This window comes from Callorhinus ursinus, unplaced genomic scaffold, assembly GCF_003265705.2.
Source record: "Callorhinus ursinus isolate GAN/ISIS: 27379988/994484 unplaced genomic scaffold, GSC_fseal_2.0 scaffold18, whole genome shotgun sequence".
Lineage (NCBI taxonomy): Eukaryota > Metazoa > Chordata > Mammalia > Carnivora > Otariidae > Callorhinus > Callorhinus ursinus.
Window position 1 is genome coordinate 16996834 of NW_027397080.1, and position 19659 is coordinate 17016492.

Here is a 19659-nt window from a genome sequence, read left to right on the forward strand (position 1 = left end):
TCTAGCACTGAGACCAGTTCTAGAAGAGCAGAGCGAAGAGGACACTTCCGGTGTCACTTCTGGCTTCACTGTGCCTCTTCTTTTAAATCTCCAGAACGGGGGCACCTGGGTGGCTCAGTCGGTTAAGCGACGGACTCTTGGTTGCGGCTCAGGTCACGATCTCATGGATCAGAGCCCTACATCGGGCTCTGCGCTCAGCAGGGAGTCTGCTTTAAGATCCTCTCCCTCCGCCTCCCCCACCACCCCGCCACTCACTCAGTAAATAAATCTTTAAATCTCCGGAATGGCACTGACCAACTAGAACAAAGCTGGCGGTGAGGGTAAGCCAGATGTTCTGCACACTCATCACAGGCCTCACCCCTGGACCCCAAGTAAAGGTGGCACCAGACAGCCAAGGATATGGCAAGAAGAGGGAAATCTTTATTTCGGTTAAAAAAGGTACAGGACAGCAGACAAGCAGCCCCCGGCCGTGGACTCAGCCGATTTCCTAGGCCCAGCCCAGTTTCCTTTAGTTCCTCTGAAGAACGTGGGGCTGTCAGAGCTAGCTCAGTCCCTCAGCGCCTGGGGCAAAGGGCACAAGCATCCTCCTTGCATCTTCGGTACTTGGGGTAGTGGGGACGGAGGGGCCGTGGGAACAGTGTCAAACCGGTTGTGCTTAGAACAGTCACCAAACTTGTTCAGCAGCGTCATCAACCACCAACACCCCAGAGGCTCCTGAAGAAACCTGCTCAGCTCCACTATGGCTATGCCTGATTCTGGGAGGGGGCAGGCTGTAAGGCCAGATTCCTGAAGAGTCTTGACACCTTACGGATCTGGGGAAGGGGACGGGAAGTGGAAATGGGGGCAAGTTTCAGCATAGTATTGTATCATTGTGCTGGCAGCTGCGTTATGGCTTTCTACACTCTGGGTGGCATGGAGTGGGGGTGGGGGCAAAGAGGCCAGCCCCTGCCCCCTGTGGGGGGGCTCTGGAGAGCATACGTGGGGGGGCAGGCTTGGGGGCAGACCCTGTAGGCACAGACGGTGGCAGGTGGGCCACAGGTTAGGCAGGTGGAGGTGCCGGGTGCCTGGCGCCCCTCAGGCCGCTCCTGGAGAGGCAGAGGGCAGCGGTCCTCAGGAGGTCCTTAAGCCCCCGCACACACTGGAGATCCCAGCAGGACGGCAAAGAAGGAGAAGAGACAGGGTTAGCGGGATGGGGAGGAGAGAGGAGGCCTACAGGGGCGCTGGCGGGGACAGGTGCTACCCCAGCACCTGCCTCTTCCCCCACAGAAGGGCCGAGGCTTGGGCGGCAGGCAACGAAGCAGGAGAGAAAACGGGCGGGTGAGAGCTCAGCAGGGACAGAAAGCCAGGACCCAAGTGTCAGTGACCGAGGGCTCCTGCACACCGGGCCACCACCAGAACAGGCCCAAGCCGCTCAGAGCAGGTACGCCTCCCTCTCCTCAGGCTCGCCCTTCACCTCCTGCTCCAGTGGGAGAGCTGCTCTGCGCGAAGCTACTTCCTCAGTCCAGAGCAGGGCTGGGCTCTTAGCCCTGCCCTCACGCCCCGATCCTTCTGTTTGGGGGGGAAGCCCTGGTGGCCCTACCACCGCCAGCACACACACCACACCACACACCAGACAGATGAATGGGCTCCATGGGGTTGGCAAGGCATGCGATGAGCATGAGATGGTGTGTGAGGGGAGCGGGCGGTGCTGGCTGACAGGGGAGGTACGGTCTTACCAGCTAACCCTCTGCAAAGAGGCCTGTTAGCGCCCCTCAGGCTGTGCAGGAGATGGCAAAATCCTGACAGGTGTCCTCCTGGGGGAGATACCAGAGAGGCGGGCCAGGGTTATGAGTTGTCTGGCTGGGCCCTGCTGCCCAGGTGGGGCTGGGGGCCAGGGAGGCTCTGGCTCACAAACTGGAATCTACTGTCTCAGAAACCTTTTCTTAGCTGGGCAGTCCCTGGGGGGTCAGAAACACAGCAAGGAAAGAGAACTTGGGAGTCTCTAAGTCCCCGAGGCAGGGGAAAGTGGGGACAAAGAGGGGACAGATGGCCTCTTCTTACACGCTCACGGGGGCCTCACCCCCTTGCTCGGCCTCCAGCACACACACTCAGCCAGGAGAGGAGAACGTTAGCCACATCACTGGGCTTCCTGCCTCCTGCCTCCCCAGGGAAGACCAAGTTTGGCTGAAAGAACAGAGGGCTGCCAGTTGGAGCCTCAGCAAAGAAAGAGCAAACAAAAACCAAACCAAAGCAAATCAACTCTTAAAAACAAAAATTTTATTACAAGCAGGAACAAGAATACTGGCTTAAATAAAAGGCAGGTGGGAGTCCCCTCCTCTAGCCAACTCCCTCCCCACTTCCCAGTACCGCTGTAGCATGGCCCAGGGTCCTGACACTAGGGCAGAGCTGCTTCCCCCAGAAGGGACCCTCTGGGACTGCCATTTCTCAGCTGCCTCTGACCCACCAGCCTCTGCAGCAAGGAAGGGCAAGATGCTTTCCCAGGGCTTCAGGCCACCTGAAGGGCCGAGGAGGGGGCTAGAACAATTTCCTATTTTGACAAGAAGCTACAGTTTCCAGCAGAGAAGGGACATCCTTTGAGTTTCTGGCCCAGATTTAGGCCGACCTTCACTCGCCTCTTGGACCACCCTGCTCTTTCCTCCCTTTTCTCTGGACGGAGTCTTCCAGTTGGCAGAGACTCCCTGTCCTCTAGCCACTGGCACTAGGTCGCATACTCAGAGCCCAGAGGAGAGAGTGTAGCTTGTAGAAAGGCAGCCGCTCCCCCCAGCCATTACCCCATCCGCCACGCCCAGCCTCAGCCTGTCTGGGCAGGTCCCAGGCTTCCTAATGTCCGAGGAAAGGAAAGGCAGGTGGATGGGGGCTGAGCTGCAGTGGCAACCCAGTGGTCTCGTGATCAAGGCACGGGCTCCCTGTGGCCACAGCTCAGGCTGCTCCTGCTGCTGCTGGCTGACACCCGAGGGGGATGACGGGGAGAGGGGCAGCCCAGGGCATGTAGGGAAGTGGGAGCCAGCCACATTCGTACAAGGGCACATGCGAACACACACACACACACACTCTCTCTCTCTCTCTCTCTCTCCCCAGCCAGAAGTTCTCTTATAAATTTATTAAAACCAACTTGCCTTCTGATAATCCTTAACCTGGCACTACACAGAGAGCAATGTGGCTGACTTTTTTTTTCTTCTTCCATTTAAAAAATGCTATGTAGAAAAGAGGTCTATAAAATTGTGCAAAATACCCAGCATTAATAAACCCGTTTCAAGTATTGCCAGCATGAGTGTAACCCGCCCAGCCCAAGAACGGACTTGGGAGAGAGGTGGGGGGCCAGACTGGGATCCCTTAGAGAACCCTCCATGGGTAGCGAGGGGGCAAGGCCCCCACTTCCTAGTGTGCTGCCCAGGAATCATGCAGGAGCTGAGGTCTTGGGTAGCTTCCTCTGACACAGGCTGTCCCCCACCCGCCCCCACCTCTGCCCTTTCTATCTGGAACCCCAGCTCTATCCTATTGGCCAACCCCATACAAAAAACAAGAACAAAAATGGAAGAGCAATGATCATCACAAAGAGAATGAAGGAGCCCACAAACCAAAGCAGCCCACGGAGGAGGCATCCTCTCCTATAGACTGCTGTCCAGAGCCGGATGCTCATGCTCATGGGTCCTGCTTCACCCCCAGGGCCTGGGCTGAGCAGAGCCCAGCAGCTCCCCCACCTGGGAGGCATCGCACTCAGTCGGCACCCTCACTCACACAGGGCTTGCCCTGGCACAGGCAGAGACTTGGCATGGTCCCCTCGCGGCCTCGGGGGCCCTGGCCTCTCCCTCCTGTCACTCCTGCCACTGATCAGCTGGGGGGATCTAGGGCCCAAGGCTGTGGGAACTTGGGTTTGGGGAGCAGAGGGTACAGCCATGGAGGTGTGGGGAAAGCCACGCAGGGTGGGAAATAAATACGAAAGAGTCTTTGGCGGCTCTGCTTCCCGTGGGTGGAATGGGGAGGATCCCGGCAGGTGTGGAGGGCGGCAGGTGAGTGCAGAGGGGTGGACAGGCCAGCAGGTGGCAAGTACTGAGCCCAGTTCAGGGGTGGCCTCCTACCATGCTGGCGTCGGGCTTGGCTCCGCAGGCTGGCTCATCGCTTCTGACGGGCGAGGGCAACACGGTGTCAGACTGCACAAATCCCCTTCGGTCAATCAGGCTTCCAGAACACAAGAGGGGACACGTGAGGGCCCCCGCCCGACACCAGTGATCCAGGCCAGGGGGCGAATGGCACAGGCCATTTCCCAGCCAAGGAAAGACCCAGTCCTAGAAACCCTGAGAAAGGGGAGTTGATCTCCAGTTGGGAGCCCAATACCCTTCCCTTCCAGAAGGGCCCGCTCTGCACTCTGGACAGCTGGTTTTGGCCACTGGATTTATTCATTGTTAATTCAAAGCGGCCCATTTTGCTGTCTGGCTGCCACAGAGCCAGGCTGTGGGGAAGGGAAGAGCAGGATGAAAGGGCGTTCGGAAATAGTGCGATGCCCACTGTCACCCACCCCCACCCCCATGGCAAGCATGACGGGCATATCAGGCAGGAGAAGCTGGTGGGGTGGGCGTAGACAGTGTGCGGTTCCCGCAGTGTCCACGGCAATTTAACAGCTGTTCTGGCGCTCTGGCGCCCCCTGGTGTGCAGACAGGGGGCACTTCCCTGCAGGTCTGAGCCACCAGGGCTCTCCCGCCAGGAGGGAGGATGGAGGCCACACCCCATCAGGCCATCAACACCAGAAGGGCAGAGTTGCTCAAGCGTGGCCAAAACATTAACTGTGGTGATCCCTGGGGAATAAGATTACAGGTGATATCTAATACTCTTCTTAATATTTTGTACTTACTTTTTTTCTACAATGAGCATATGTTATTAACACTTACACAAAATTCTTTTATGTGACAAACGCCTTGAGTACACTCTGCAGGGGATGGTGGGCAGAGGGTCTCCGTGGTGTGAGGAGAGGTCTGCTGCTTCCAGAACCTCTTTGAGAGGTGTGGACTCACCGGGCTGCCCTGCACTAGCCAGGCCAGGCCCTGGGACGTCTCGCCGCTACCCCTGGCTTACCTGGGAGGTAGGGGGCCGCAGAGCACAGCACAGCAGTTGGTGATAACACTTTTATGGCTGTAGGGATTGATGGAGGCCTCACCGCCCCTCTTGCTGGACCACGAGCCTTTGATCTGCCAGCAGGAAGGAGGTCTGAGTCAGGTACCTCCCTTTGCTTCCATTTTTTAGGAGGGAGGTCTAGAGGCTGGGAAAAACTGGTGAATTCTGAAACCAATTCTGGATAGACTATTGGAGGGGATGTGTCTTTATCCCAGGCTATTCAGCGAGTATGGGGGACTGCTGGATGTGGGGGGACCTGGCAAAGAGGAAGAAGCCCTCATCAGGACAGAAAACAGAGCCCAACCAGAGAAGCCTCCAAAGGCAACCTTTTGGGTACATCCTCTCTCCTCTGGCCAGCCACCTACGAGTGAAGGTCGTGCAAGGGGACAGGGCTCAGGCTGTTCTGGCTGTGAACCCTGGCCCTGCCACCGACACACTGACGACCCTGGGGAGGCCACTTCTCTGAATCTCAGTCCTCATTTGAAAAATAGGGAACTCTGACACCATCAGTGGAGCATTCGATGAAATCCTGCCCATCTCTAGATCTGTGAAGTCAGCTATCAAAGGCACCGGGGAGTTTAGCAAGGAAGGATACCTGCTTGACTTTAACCCAGAGTTTTCCAAACTTACGTGGCCACCACACATCTTTTTACCTAACCCCTACTAACATGCTGAAGAACTAGCACCCATGAAACCGCCTTGGGAGATGCTGGCTGATGTCATTTCTGCTCTGTACCAATCATCCAACACATGATACCCCAACATGAGTGCTAAGTTTTGTCTCCTGGAATGAGAGGCTGAGGTCAAAAAATGTGCTTTCTGTTGGTCGTGGGCCTCTGAGCATATGTGATGGCGGCCGAGGCACAGATGCTCTCATGTGCTTCCTTATTGTTTGCGAGAACAGAAAGGGGAGGTCCGGTCCGGCCCATGGGCTGGGCACACAGGGGGTGCTCAAACAACGCTTGCTGGTGGAGGGCTGCCGGACAGCCTCCCGGTCCTATCCCCGCTGTACCCTCAGTAAGGGAGCCTGGGGACACCCTGACAATCTCCGAGTGTAGTGTGGTGGGGGGCGCAGCAAGCTTAGCCGTGGCTTCCAGCCACAGCCCTGGCTCTGTCCCTTTCCAGCTGTGTGACCTTGGGGTTCACTCAGCCATCGAACGGGAGAAAAGCATCCCTTTCCCTTCTGCTTCAGAGTTGGCAAAAGGACCCCAAAAGAACTCTGGAAACAGTCACACGCTGGCTAATGTAATGGCTTATGGTGCAGCACTGCCTCTGGGTTAGCGAGAAAGCCCGTGCCGAGGGGCCCAGGCATGCGGGGGGGCTTAGAAGCCTGCACTGGGTCTCCCAGGGCCAAGCCGTGAGCGCTGGAAGGCAATGTCTCCACCCGTGTTACCCCAGCAGCCGAGAGTCAGGCTGCACTGTGGCTGCTCCAGGCTCCCTCAGCCCTGCCTCCCTCCCAGGACCCTGCCCAGGGTATAAGGGGTGGCTCCAGCCTTACTCACGTCTTCGTTAGTTGTCAGGTTGGAGGCGACGAGGTAAGTATGAAACCCTGAGAGGCCCAGGATGGACCAGATGGAGAAGAAGCAGATCACCAACTCCAGCACAGTGAGCACGGTGGTCAAGGATGCACACGGGGACAGGGCCGGGAGCCTCCCTTGAGCCTGGGAGCTTGCCACGCTCTGCCTTTCTCACCTATCCTTCCATGAGCTATTTCCTCAGAAAGGAAGGGAGTTTGTAACCTTCCTGGGGCCCACTCACCACCTCTCAGCAGGATCACCTCCTGGGCCCTAAGGAGGGCTTGGGAGCCCCCTTCAAGAGCAGGACGGGTGATGGACAGTAGAGGGAAATGAGGATTCCAGGCACCCAGAACCCCATACAGGACATGGTCCAGGGAGCTTGGTGTCTTAAGGGAAGACAGGGACTGTAGGACTCGTGGGAGTTCCTGGCCACCCCAGCCCCCTGCTCAGGCCACTTAGGATCAGTTCCAGCCCGGGTGGGAACAGAAGCAGCTGGTGCAGCGGATTATTCTTGAGGACAAACACTGGCTCTACACCATTCCCCTCTGTTTATAGGAGGCGTGGGCCCCACCCCAGGGAAGGGGGGCCTTGCTCCCACCAGGGCATCCACCAAATGACAAAGGATATCTTGCTGGTGTCTCCTTCAGAGTGGAGAGAAAGTTGCTTCCCTGAGAGCCTGGGCAAGAAAAAACAGGACAGGGGACAGCTCGGAGGGAGAGTGACCACAGTCCCCTGACTTGAGCTTCCTGGCCCCCCCATCCTGCTTGCCCGACCCCCACCCCAACTCACGCAGCGTCAGGTGGGTGACCACACAGGCGAAGATGAAGGCCGTCAGGAACGAGAGGGAGAGAATAAACGCGTAGAAGAAGCGGTAGTTCCGTCTCCCCACACAGTTGCCCACCCAAGGACAGTGATGGTCAAACCGTTCTGGAAAAGGGCCAGGGGAGATGGGTTAGTGTGCCTGGCCTGCGACCAGCGCAGGTGTTCAGAGGCCTCACGCCACGGCTGGGGCTTTCCTCCCCGCCATGCTCTCTGCACTCACCCACCCACTCACAGTTCCTCGGACGCTCCCTGCTTCTGGACCTTTGTGCACAGGTTCCTACTGCCCCACATTCGCTGTCTCTTCACCTGGTTAAAGGTAATTCCCCCTTCATGTCTCAACTGCAAAGCCACTTCCTTAAGAAAGCCTCTGATCCCAGACAAGGTGAGGGCCCTCTGTTATCTGCCCCGTTCCTTATCTTCCGCAGCTCTTCGCCCATGTGTTACATAGTTATTTATAACTAGTGGCCTGGCCAAGGACCCCGGCTCAACTGTAAACTCCACGAGGGGGCCTGTTTTGGCCTCACACTGAGCTGAACCCTAGGGTCCAGCAGTGCCTGGTATAAAGATCCACAAAAGAAGTACTTGTTGCCTGGCCTATGACCCTGGCCACATGCCAACCACCAAGGATCCCCATTCCTTGCTCTAGAACTAGAGGCCCAGAGAGGGGCTGGGCTGCTCTGTCACTTGCGGAGAGGTGGCATGAAAAGCCCGGATCACACCCAGACTGATAAGGAAAGTCCTCTGTGAGAATATGGATCACAAGCCCATTGCAGGCCTCACACCATGGCCAGCACTCTTCACAGGGCGGGGCAGGGGGGTGTGTGGATCCTCAGGGGTGAATAACACTGAGTCACCCACTTCCCTGCCTACTGTCATGGGTATCCCCTGCTGCTCTCTCACTCGAGGAGTGCTGAGGTAGTGTGATGAGCTCACTACCTGGGGACCATGCACAGTCACCATGGCTCAGCTTACCTGGGTCCTCTTACATAGCATTTCCCTTATGACACCCTCCCAGGGGCACACCCTCAGTCCCCATCAGGGCTGTCTGGCCTCTGGTGAGCCAGAAGAGGAGACAAAACAGTCTCTGGTTCCCCAGCAACCATTGCAATTGTGGGTCAGGAGCTTAGTTTCCAATCCTGGCTACATCCTCTTCACCTTACCAGCTTGAACTCCTCTGTTCCCAGATTCTTGTCCCTCCCAAACCCTGGGAATCAGACCAAAGTCATTCAGTATAGCTGGCCCTGGGCCACTGGATGATAAATCATTCTCTTTCTGGCCCAAATGTATCTAGAATGTTATTGCTCCAGTCTCTGGTTCCTGGAAACTTGGACCTACTGAGAACCAGGCTGAGGCCTGGAAGAAGGGTCCAGGGCCTCTCTGTATCTGCCCCATACTTCGGAGCTGGGGGAAAGGGATCTACCAATCCTGGGCTGAAGCCAAGATAGCACTGGTCACACTCTGCGCCTCTCCCTATAGCCCCTCCTTGGTCTGAGCAAATTTGGGTGAAGCAGACTTCCTGCCCAGCTCTGGCTGATTCAGACACAGCCCCATCCCCATGAGTGACTCCCCTGTCTCCAGGGCTCCCTGCATCACTCCCTGCTGCCTCCCACTTACCCACACAGTTGTCACAGACACTGCAGTGTGAGGTCCGTGGTGGCCGAAACATCTTGCAGGTGAAGCAGTACTTCAACTTGACCATCTGCCCGTTGATCATCACCTCCCGGGTCCGAGGGGGTGGCCGGTATGTGGAACTGCCTGTGTTATCTGAGGGCGGGAGGAGAGGGAGATGGGGGATCTTTGAGCCCGGAGCCAAGAGCCCCACCTGGGGAGAAGCCACTGCTCCCTAGCAGGGACAAGAGAAGCTTTCAGGAAACCGCTTCCTGGGAATAAGCCACTGGGATAAAACACAGGCCCAAGGCGGGGACAACTATGAGGATCTGCTACCGCCTACCGAAACCTGCTGTGTGCCAAGCCCTGTGCTAAAGCTTTACACACCGGCTCACACCCCGCCGGTCGTGTACAACTTTGAGAAGGAGACCCTGGGAAGACTTAGGGAGGTTTATCTGAATCTAGTCAAGCTCAAGCTAAGTTCCAGTTTCCAGGAGGTTCAGGAGATGGAAGGACAAAGTAAACAACACTATGAGAACGCAATCAGATCCAGAATGTGGGATGCCTACAAGACCACTGGCCTGATCTCTAACAAAATCAATGTCACTTACAAAGAGAGGGAGATGGCTCTAAATTAAGAGACATGAACAAATGCAATGCATGGTCTTAGATTGGAGCCCGTTTTGAAAAGCAAAACAAAACACAGCAACAAGAAAGACATTTGGCGGGAAACTGGGGAAAAAGGAATATAGGTTAGAAATTTGGGAGCTATTAATTTTCCTAGCTGTAATAATGGGATTGTGGTCATGCAGGAGGCTGTCTTTAGATTTGATTTGATTTATTTTTCTTTTAAAGATTTTATTTATTTATTTGACAGAGAGACAGCGAGAGAGGGAACACAAGCAGGGGGAGCAGGAGAGGGAGAAGCAGGCTCCCCACTGAGCAGGGAGCCCGATGCGGGGCTCGATCCCAGGACCCTGGGATCATGACCTGAGCCGAAGGCAGACACTTAATGACTGAGCCACCCAGGCGCCCCGGCTGTCTTTAGATTTTGAAGACACATGTTGAAGTATTTATGGATAAAGTGTCTATAATGTCTATAATTTACTATGAAATGGTTTACAAACTATAAGCATAGGGGCGTCTGGCCGGCTCAGTCAGAAGGGCATGTGACTCTTGATCTCGGGATTGTGAGTTCTAGCCCCATGTTGGGTGTAGAGATTCCTTAAAAATAAAATCGTTAAAAAAATTAAAGAGAAAAGAAAGAAATTATAAGTATACACGGTATAAATAAGAGACACTAATAACTATTTAATCTAGACAGTGAACATGTAGAAATTCATTGTATTTTCCCACTTTTCTGTATGTTTGAAATTTTTCATAATAGAAGTTTTAAGAGGAAAAGAAATGCAAAAATATATTGTATTCACGGATTAAAAGACTCAGCATTAGAAAAGGATTTATTCTCCCTAAATCAATCTGTACATCAACATAATTGAGTCAAAAATCCCAGTAGGGGGGCGCCTGGGTGGCTCAGTCGTTAAGTGTCTGCCTTTGGCTCAGGTCATGATCCCGGGGTCCTGGGATCGAGCCCCGCATCGGGCTCCCTGCTCCGCGGGAAGCCTGCTTCTCCCTCTCCCTCTGCCCCGGCTTGTGTTCCCTCTTTTGCTGTGTCTCTCTGTGTCAAATAAATAAATAAAATCTTTTTTTTCCCCCAAAGATTTTATTTATTTATTTGAGAGAGAGAGAGAATGAGAGATAGCATGAGAGGGAAGAGGGTCAGAGGGAGAAGCAGACTCCCCGCTGAGCAGGGAGCCCGATGCGGGACTCGATCCCGGGACTCCAGGATCATGACCTGAGCCGAAGGCAGTCGCTTAACCAACTGAGCCACCCAGGCGCCCAATAAATAAAATCTTAAAAAAAAAAAAAATCCCAGTATGATTTTGGGGGGAGATGAAATTGACAAATTCAATCTAAAATTTATACAGAAATGCAAAGAGCCATGAATAGCCAAGGCATTCTTGAAGGAAAAAGCTAAAGGACTCACATGACTAGATCTCAAGACTAATGATAAAGCTCTAGTACTTAAGAAGGCCTGGTTTGGGTGCAAGGGTAGAAATGCTGATCAATGGAACAGAAAAGAGAATCCAGAAACAGACCTGACATGTACAAGGGGGAGGGAGGGTCCTGGGACACTGCTCATATAGTGTTTCTTGATCTGGGTGCCGATTATATGTGTGTGATTGGTTTGTGAACACTCAACAAACAGAACACTTACGATTTGTACACATCTTGTAAGCCCATTATTCTTCAGTGAAAACTTAACAAAAAGAGGTTTAAGTAACTTGTCCGAGGTCATGAAGCTCAGATGCAGGTGAACAGGAATCCGAACCCGGGTCTGCCATATGCAAAAGCCCACAATTCTACCCAGTGAGCCTCTTGGTCCCCCAGGCCACAAAGGATCAGAGTCCCCAAAGCAGTGGCTCCTTCCTGGACAGAATTCTGACAGTCCCATGAGGCTGCTTGTGATCCCCAGCCCTTAGCAATGTTCCCAGCTGTTGCTTCTACTGAATCCACTCCCCAGATAGCATCTCCAGTTTGGCCATGTGCCTCCAACAATAACCTACGGAGTGCCTACCAGGTGCCAGGCACTATTCTAGGCGCCTGGCATGCACCAATGAAGCAAACGGACTTGGGTCTCACATTCCAGTTACCAAACAGACTCTTGCTAGGCTGTTCACCATCACCGCAACCACCTTGTGTTTAAAATGGAGCTCAGCACCCCAACATTTCTTCTTTAAAACCGGCAGCAGGGTAAAGGGCAGGGGGTGTGAGGTCAGTGGACACACTCTGAAACCTGGTTTTGCCAGACTTGCTGAGGTCACGTGAACTTCTCTGAGCCTCGGTTTTCTCACCTGTAAGATGGAAGGAACGGGTAGAACGGAGCACGAATCCTCCCGGCTCCACCTCTTACTAGCTGGGCTTCTCCTAACGACAGCATACGCTAGATGTCCGACCAGGCAAATCATTTAAACTCTCTGTGCCTCTGTCTCCTTGATCACTGAAATGGGGATAATAACGGTACCCCCATCATAGGGTTGTTGTGAGGGTTAAATGAGTTAATATACATTAAGTGGCACAAAGTAAACGCTCAAGAAGCGCACAGAATTATAAAGAGAAAGAAAGGAAGAGACAAGCAAGAGACGCTCACTTCACTGAGCGTCGACTATATGCTGAGCACGTTGCATACATTATCTTCTTGAACCCTGAGAACATCCCAGGAGGTAAGGCTATCATTACCACCTCTAGGTCACAGTTAAGGAGACTTTTCAGTGAGGTGAAGTGAGGTGTTCGAGGCCACTCCCAGCTAGGAAGTGGCAGAACCTAGATGTGAACCCAAGTTTCCAAAAACTTGGGTTTGAGGTCTTTTTTAAAATTTAAAGTGTCACAGTGAGTGTTATTTAACCCTGCCTGGTTCCTTATTTCTGCCAGTGGCACAGTCCAAGAGCTGGAAAGAACCTCAAAGAACATATAACACAGCCCCTAGCACAGAGTGAACACTTGAAAATTGTCCCTTCACTGCCTGCTTCTCTTCTAACCTCTTCAGTTTACAAATGAGAAAACATATATAAAAAAAAATAAAATTTAAACGTAAGTTAAAAATAAAATTTAGGAAAAAACGGGGGGAAGGGGCAGTGCCTGGTTGGCTCAGTCAGTAGAGTGTCCAACTCTTGATCCCGGGGTTATGAGTTCAAGCCCCACGTTGGGCCTAGTGCTTCCTTTAAACAAGACAAAAAACCACATTTGCTTTGTTCACCTAGTCTAGAAAATATCTGTTGAAGAAAAGAAGGAAGAGGGGCGCCTGGGTGGCTCAGCTGGTTGAACGTCTGCCTTCGGCTCAGGTCATGATCCCAGGGTCCTGGGATAGAGTCCCAAGTCGGGGAGCCTGCTTCTCCCTCTCTGTCTACTGCTCTGCCTACTCGTGCTGTCTCTCTCTCTCTGTCAAATAAATAAATAAAATCTTAAAAAAAAAAAAAAAGGAAAAGAAGGAAGAAAGAGTGATAAGAGATGCTATTTCTGCCCTAAGGGAATCTAAGATCTACTCCAATGCTTTCTGCTTCGGGTTTTCCCACAAGAAGTAAAAAGGCCTCTCCTGCTAGCAAGGCCTTCCTGCTGCCCCCAGGCACGTAGCTGGGGCTCTAAAGCCCCTGGGGATGTGGTAATGAGGGGCAAGGCTCTTCCCCCTGAACACCTGTGAGAAGCAAATGAATCTCCCCACACTTCCTCCCTCACCAAGGGCCATGCTATGGGTCTCTCCACAGCAACCACAGCCCAGGGAGGGGAGCAGGCCGGCATTCTGCAGTCAGAGCCAGATGGCTGGGTCTGTGATTGAAGCCCTGTGGCTGGCGGGGAAGGCCCTAGAGGCTGGCATGAGCTACCAAGCAGGCTTTAGTGAGGGAAGGCCGGGATCGCCACCCGCCTTGCTGGGTCCTGACTGTTGGCCTTCCATTGCCCCCACCTGTGGAGGAAACAGTGGCAGGGCTGTGGTCTCTCCAGCTTCTAGGTCAGTGCAAGGTCGGCCACGGTGCCCAGGCCGTGGGTCACTGTAACCCCCACCTGACCATTTCTGTTCATGCCAGAGGCTTATGGAGCACCCACCACCTACCAGCTGAGGGACAGGACTGAGGACACAGGAAGAGCTTGGCCTTAGGGTGGAGGGAGCGGGTGCAGTGGATAATCACCGAGTCAGTGTAAGAGGCACTATGGGTCAAGTCTGGTGACTCTGGGGCCACAGCCTGATCTCATTTTGAAACCTGGCCTGGCCACTTGTGGGCTTGTGACTTTGAGGAAGCTGCCTAACCTCTCTGAGCCTTAGTTCCTCACTCGGTAATAACCATCTGAGACTTGTAAGATAGTGATGGGAATGAGAGATAGAAAGGCCTAACCCACAGCTTGAGGATTAATGGTATGACTGGCGTCTATACTCGATCCCAGGAGGAATGTGTGGGGTCGGGGCTGGAGGCGGCATTCAAGGAAGCAACAAAAGGTGAAGCACAATTAAGCTGGATCAGGAGGAATGAGCCGTCCCGCTCACCAGGGAGAGGGACAGCAGTAGAGGGGGCTGCGTGAACAAAGCAAAGGCACAGAGGCATGAACGCGCACAGCGTGGCTGGGGGCTCCAGGGGGCGGGGGCAGGTAGGCTGGGGTTGGCCTTGAGCTTGCAAGCAAGTGCACCTCTGCGGGCAAGTTTCAGGAAGGTGGAAGATGATCTGTTTCCTGGCCACAAGACTAAGTAACATTGATTCATGGGATCAGAAAGTTAGTCCTTTTCAATTTTCTTTCAAGTCTTTGACTCCATCAAGGGGAAAACGCTTGACTTCTAATACCTAATAGCTGTGATCAGGCCTTAAAGTGACTATTTCTGCAGGCTAGTGTAACCACCAAGAATCTGTAACGTTGTTTTGTTTTGATGATTATCTTCTATTGGGAGTAAGAGGCTCTCCACTTACAAGGGTGATATAAACTTCCTTTGTAAGATATATTTAAAAACGAAACGCTTAAAGGAAAATACTAAGGAAATGAAGGTACAAGGTGAGATGCAGAAAGTGTAAACATCATAAAGGCTGGACCCAAATGACCGAACTTCAGGAAATGCTGCTGAGGCCACAAGGGAATCACCCAAATCCTAAGCCAGGGAGGGCTGGGGCCACATCAGGGTCTTAGAGAGACAACTGTGATTGCAGGGAGAGGCCAGGTGCTGGTGCCTGGTCGGCAGAGCCAATGCAGGTAGCAAATGGGGCAGGTCTGCCCTAGGGTGGTGGGCTTCAGAAGGACCTACGGGGAGACACTCTGGGCACAGACAGGCTGCAGTCTGTGACCTGCTGGGTGGTGGCGATGGGAGAGGCAGCCTTATGTCTGTTCTGTGAGCTGTAAACGCGTCTAGGTCAGTGTTTATCGCTCTGACCTGGATTTTTCTATTGTCTCCCATCAGACTGGGAGCCTCTTGGGGGCAATGTTGGCACCCCTTACCTCTTTTCCAACTTCCCAGAGTGTCTGGACTCTGTATGGCCCTGTAGGGAGACACAGCTGCATGGCTCACCAGCTGACAAGTCAAGATCTCAGACCAGAGTGACCAACCGCCTTGGTCTGCCTATGACTGAGGGGTTTCCCAGGACACAAGACTGGAAGGAGCTGGTCAGCCCACCTCAGATGGTCCTTGCAGGGTGGCAGCCTTGGGCTAGAGCTTGTTGGGCTGAAGTTGCTGGCCTATGGGGCCGAAGTGAGAAGCCCACAGTCTGCATGGGCCCCGGTAATCATCAGTTCGTGTTTATATGAACAGCACCATCCACCTCGAAGCTGGTCCCCAGCCTTCTCAAAAAGGCTCAGTGACCTTAGTCCTTTTCGAGAAAATATATTTCACCCTGATTAGAAACCTCCTGGCCCCACCCTCAAATCTGGCTCCTGTTCAAGTTTCAGAGTTCAAAGGCCTCAACGATGTCACTTTCCAGGCATGGCAGCTGTTCTCAAAGGGAAATCTCCAACCCTGACATTTAGGGCCCCAAGTGACTAGTGAATTCCACCCCATTCACCAACCAGAATTTCTCTAATTCTCTGAAGTACTCCTCCTGTTCCAGCTGATATGGCCTGCTCAGGGTTCCATGCCTGTCCCTGCTCCTTCCCCCTCGGTCTTCTCCTCCTCTGTTCCACCTGCGGGGAGGGCTCCCTTCACACATATTCCCATGCTTGAACTCCACCCAAACCTTAAGCTTTGGCTCAAGGCATCTCTCCGTGAAGCCTCTCCACCTCTTCCAGGTAGAAGATGCTCCTGGTTTCTCTGATTCTCTTCCAAAGCCTACTCGTCCCTGGGGCAGCTGGTCACCCCTGCAGGTGTGGTCACACACCGCGGCGGACTGAGCTAGCCTGGAAACTGCCCGAAGGCAGGGGCCACATCAGATTTGGTTTTGGCCTCCCACCTCCTCTGCCTGTACTCAGGAGTCAGCATACAGAATTAACACACAAGTGATTAAAGCCATAATGCCCAATTGGGAGAAGTTCCAACTATCTCTCCATCAGTCACCTGGGGACAGCAAGGAGGGCCTCTACAGAGGCTCATCCATTCAGCCAACATCCCTGGACCCTCAAGCAGCAGACTAGGTGAACAAGACCCTCACTGTCCAGGAGAGGCTGCTGGGCCTGACCAACAACTTTGTTAACAATCACCGTGCAGCACGGGGCCAAGAAAAGAAGGACGAGGAGCTCTGGGAATGTGTCATGGAAGGTCTGGCCCAACTGGGGTCATGAAAGCATCTCAGAGTACAGAGTACCTGGGTTGAGACATAAGAATGAAGACAGTGTGGCCACTGAAGACCAGAGACGTGTCCCTGTGGCCATCTCAGAAGAGAAAGCAAGGGGTTTGGGAGTCAAGGCACAGTCCATCTCCATGCTTCCACTCCCTGGCCGTGTGTTCATCTGCCTCAGTTTCTGCACAAATGCAGCGGGGCTGTGGGGAGGTTTTGTGGGGATAACGGATGGGAAGCACTCAGTACACAGTCAAGCGCTCCCCAAACATGGGGGATTACGGTTGTCATTATTACCCACACTGCTCACAGGGGGCCAGAGGATTCCAGGCGGCCAGATTTCCAAGCTCAGGCTGAGCTGGATCATAATCCTGCCCACGATTAGCCCCAGCTTGGAGGGAGGAGAAACGGGCTGCCACCAGGCCTCCCCCGTTGTCAGGTGGACTGCCCAGGTCAGACTGCAGGATTCTGAAGGAGCAGAGTCGGGTCTAGGAGGCCAAGCAGTGAGCCGCCCAGGGTTACAAGCGGGGAGGAAGCTGGCGGCAGGCAGAGGAAGACAGCAACCGAGGGCGTGGCCGAGGACAGGCCTAGGCAGAGGAATGAGACCAAGAACAAAGAGCAAGAGAATATCCTCCCCCTTCCTGCCCACCCTCCTGAGTTGCTCCAAAGAGTCAGTGGACCGACTTCCAGTGATGGATGCAGCAGGCTCTGACATTTACAGGCTACCGGTTCTCTTCAAGGCCAGTTAGATGTTTAAAAGCCTGTCTGAAAGCCACTCTGTCAGGGGAAGGAACTGACCACGGACCGGAAACCCCTGAGGTGTGCAAACAGCCACGTCACTTCTCCCCAGGAAGGAGCTGGGGTGGAGCAAGCTGAGATTAAGACCCTGGCCCCAGCACCCGGCCTCCCAGGGGGACCCACACTGGTCTGGGAGGAATCAAGGGCTGTCTGTGGTGCCTGGGAGCACAGGTTCTTTCTAGCCACACTGGCCTTCCTGCTGTTCCTTAAACATGCCAGCTTGTTCCCCACTCCAGGCTTTCGCTTTTACTATTTCTGGATTGCATATTACTGGCTCCCATCACATCATTCAGGGCTCCTCTCAACGACTACCTCCTCCTAGAAGCCTTCCCAGATCACCTACTCTAAACAAGCCCACTCCCCACACCTACTGTGCTCTTCCTCCAGATACCCGCACAGCTCAATTCCTCATCTCTTCCCATCTTCACTTCTTTGCTCAGAAGTCACCTCCTTCACAAAGCCTTCCCTGACCACCCTATTTAAAACCATATACCCTCCCCCAGCTCTCATCCTTCCTCCCTGCTTTCCTCTTTGACATCCCAGATGTTTAATTATTGACGGTCCTTCTCCTCCTGCTGGAACGTCAGCTCCAAGAGGGCAGGGGATTATTGTCCTATCTGTTCACTATTGTATCGTCAGCACCTAGAAAAGTGCCTGGCACATAACAGGGGTTCAACGAATGTCTGATGAGAGAATGAGTAAGTACACGAATGTTTAAGGGCAGAGACTCTGGTCAGACTGTATGAGATCTCATCCCAGCTCTTCCACCTACTGGGTGATCTTGGGCCACTTACTTTGCTCCTCTGAGACTCAATGTAACCAGTAAAAGGAGAATAACAACAGTCCTTGTCTCATGGGATTACTGGGGGATGAAATAAGATCATGCATGTAAAGAGGTGAAAAGCCCGCCTGGCCCCCCGCGAGTGCTCAGTACTAAGCTGGCGGCCACCACAGCCTTCATTTGCCAGCATCTCTTGCTTGCTCGGCTGCTCCCTGGTTCATCACGTGTTCCCACTCCGGTGTCCGCTCCAGCCGGCCTTACTTACTGCCGTGCCCCCAGGGTCTGGCAAGGTGTGGGAAGAGAAACTCAGGCCTCCTCTCAAATCAAGGAGCGCGGAGCTGGCAGACACAGCTTCAGCCCGAGAAGGAGCCTCACCGATCTGTTTCTCCAGCGCGGCTGCCTCACAGACGGTGGCCCGGGGCAGGATCCCGGGGTCGGTGAAGCTGGTCCGCAGCAGGCAGCTCATGACGAAGAAGAACAGGATGGCAGCGATGATGGGGATGGCGAGGGTCAGCTGGCGGGCCAGGAAGGGGCAGCTGCGGGGGGGGGGGGGAGAGATGAGCAGATACCCAGAGAGCCCCCTGCGGCACAGGGCTACAGCACCAGGCAGGTGTTGTCATCCCAGAAACACCCCGCATTCCTGTTCGTGCAGAGAGCCTTTCCCTGAGGAAGAGGCACAGCTCCTGGGCCAGGGCCTCGGGCAGCCATCACTAATTGATCCTTGCGCTTTCCCTCTGAGCCAATAGCAGACATGATCAATAGATCCCAGCACTTTTTTTTTTAAATGAGCTAAGGAGAGGAATCTAGATCCCAGCATTTTTTTTTTTTAGATTTTTTAAAAATTTATTTATTTGAGACAGAATGAGAGAGAGAGAGAGAGAGCACATGAGGGGGGGTAGGGTCAGAGGGAGAAGCAGACTCTCTGCTGAGCAGGGAGCCTGATGCGGGACTCGATCCAGGGACTCCTGGATCATGACCTGAGCCGAAGGCAGTCGCTTAACCAACTGAGCCACCCAGGCGCCCTAGATCCCAGCATTCTTAACCCCTGCACTTAGCTGCAGCCTCAGAATCCTTCCAAACACAAAGCTTCAGGCAGCCACTACCAACTCGCGTGAGTTGACCATCCATGAAAATGTTCACTCACTCACTCACTCCACGAATATTTAGTGAGGTCTTACATACGCCAGGCAACACCTTCCCCAAACAGCAGTGAACAAGAGCGTTGTTCCCCACCCGCCATGAGGCTCTGGTCTGGTGGGGAAAACAGACCTGTGGACAGACAGGAGCCACACAGGGCTGTGTGTGCTAACACGGGAAAGAGGAAGACAGCCAAACAGTCAGCAAGTCTGGCTGAAGGAGATAATGCCTAAGCTAAAATCTGAGGAATGAAAAGTGTCAGCCAGGTGAAGGGGGTTAGGTGGAAGAGCATGGTCCAGTCACTGCCACTGTCATCCAAGGGCTGGCATCCCAAGTCAGTGCATTCAGGGGCCCGAGCCTAGCTGGTTTGGAGAACAGCCTATGCACGGGCTGACTCTGAGGCCGGCCCACATGATTAACTGCTGTCGTCTGCTGTCTTCCCTCCCGGAGTGAGAGGGCCACCTGATGGGGGGAGGAGTTGCTACTTGGGAGGCCAGAATCAGCCAAGGAGCTGGCACAGCTGCAGAAGGCAGACCTGTGGACACCCGCATGCTCCTCCCAGAGCCTCCACTGCCAGAGGCTCTGGCCT

General features: G+C 53.8%; 1 protein-coding gene across 6 annotated transcripts; it reads right to left on the reverse strand.

Annotated features, from left to right (window-relative positions):
* Positions 1 to 398: 398 nt before the first annotated feature.
* On the reverse strand, positions 399 to 19188 carry ZDHHC18 (zDHHC palmitoyltransferase 18). Of its 6 annotated transcripts, none has more exons than XM_025856781.1 (9): positions 19112 to 19188; positions 18309 to 18469; positions 9063 to 9212; positions 7416 to 7553; positions 7254 to 7302; positions 6612 to 6714; positions 5071 to 5183; positions 4080 to 4179; positions 399 to 812 (listed from the first exon to the last, which is right to left on the reverse strand). In XM_025856781.1, the coding sequence occupies exons 1-9, from the start codon at positions 19171 to 19173 to the stop codon at positions 744 to 746; spliced, it is 945 nt and encodes a 314-aa protein (XP_025712566.1). In that variant the 5' UTR covers positions 19174 to 19188; the 3' UTR covers positions 399 to 743. The 6 variants fall into 6 exon arrangements, with proteins under 6 accessions (XP_025712566.1, XP_025712565.1, XP_025712570.1 ...); XM_025856780.1 differs by lacking the exon at positions 399 to 812 and adding an exon at positions 819 to 1138; XM_025856782.1 differs by lacking the exon at positions 399 to 812 and adding an exon at positions 1737 to 1793.
* Positions 19189 to 19659: the final 471 nt, after the last annotated feature.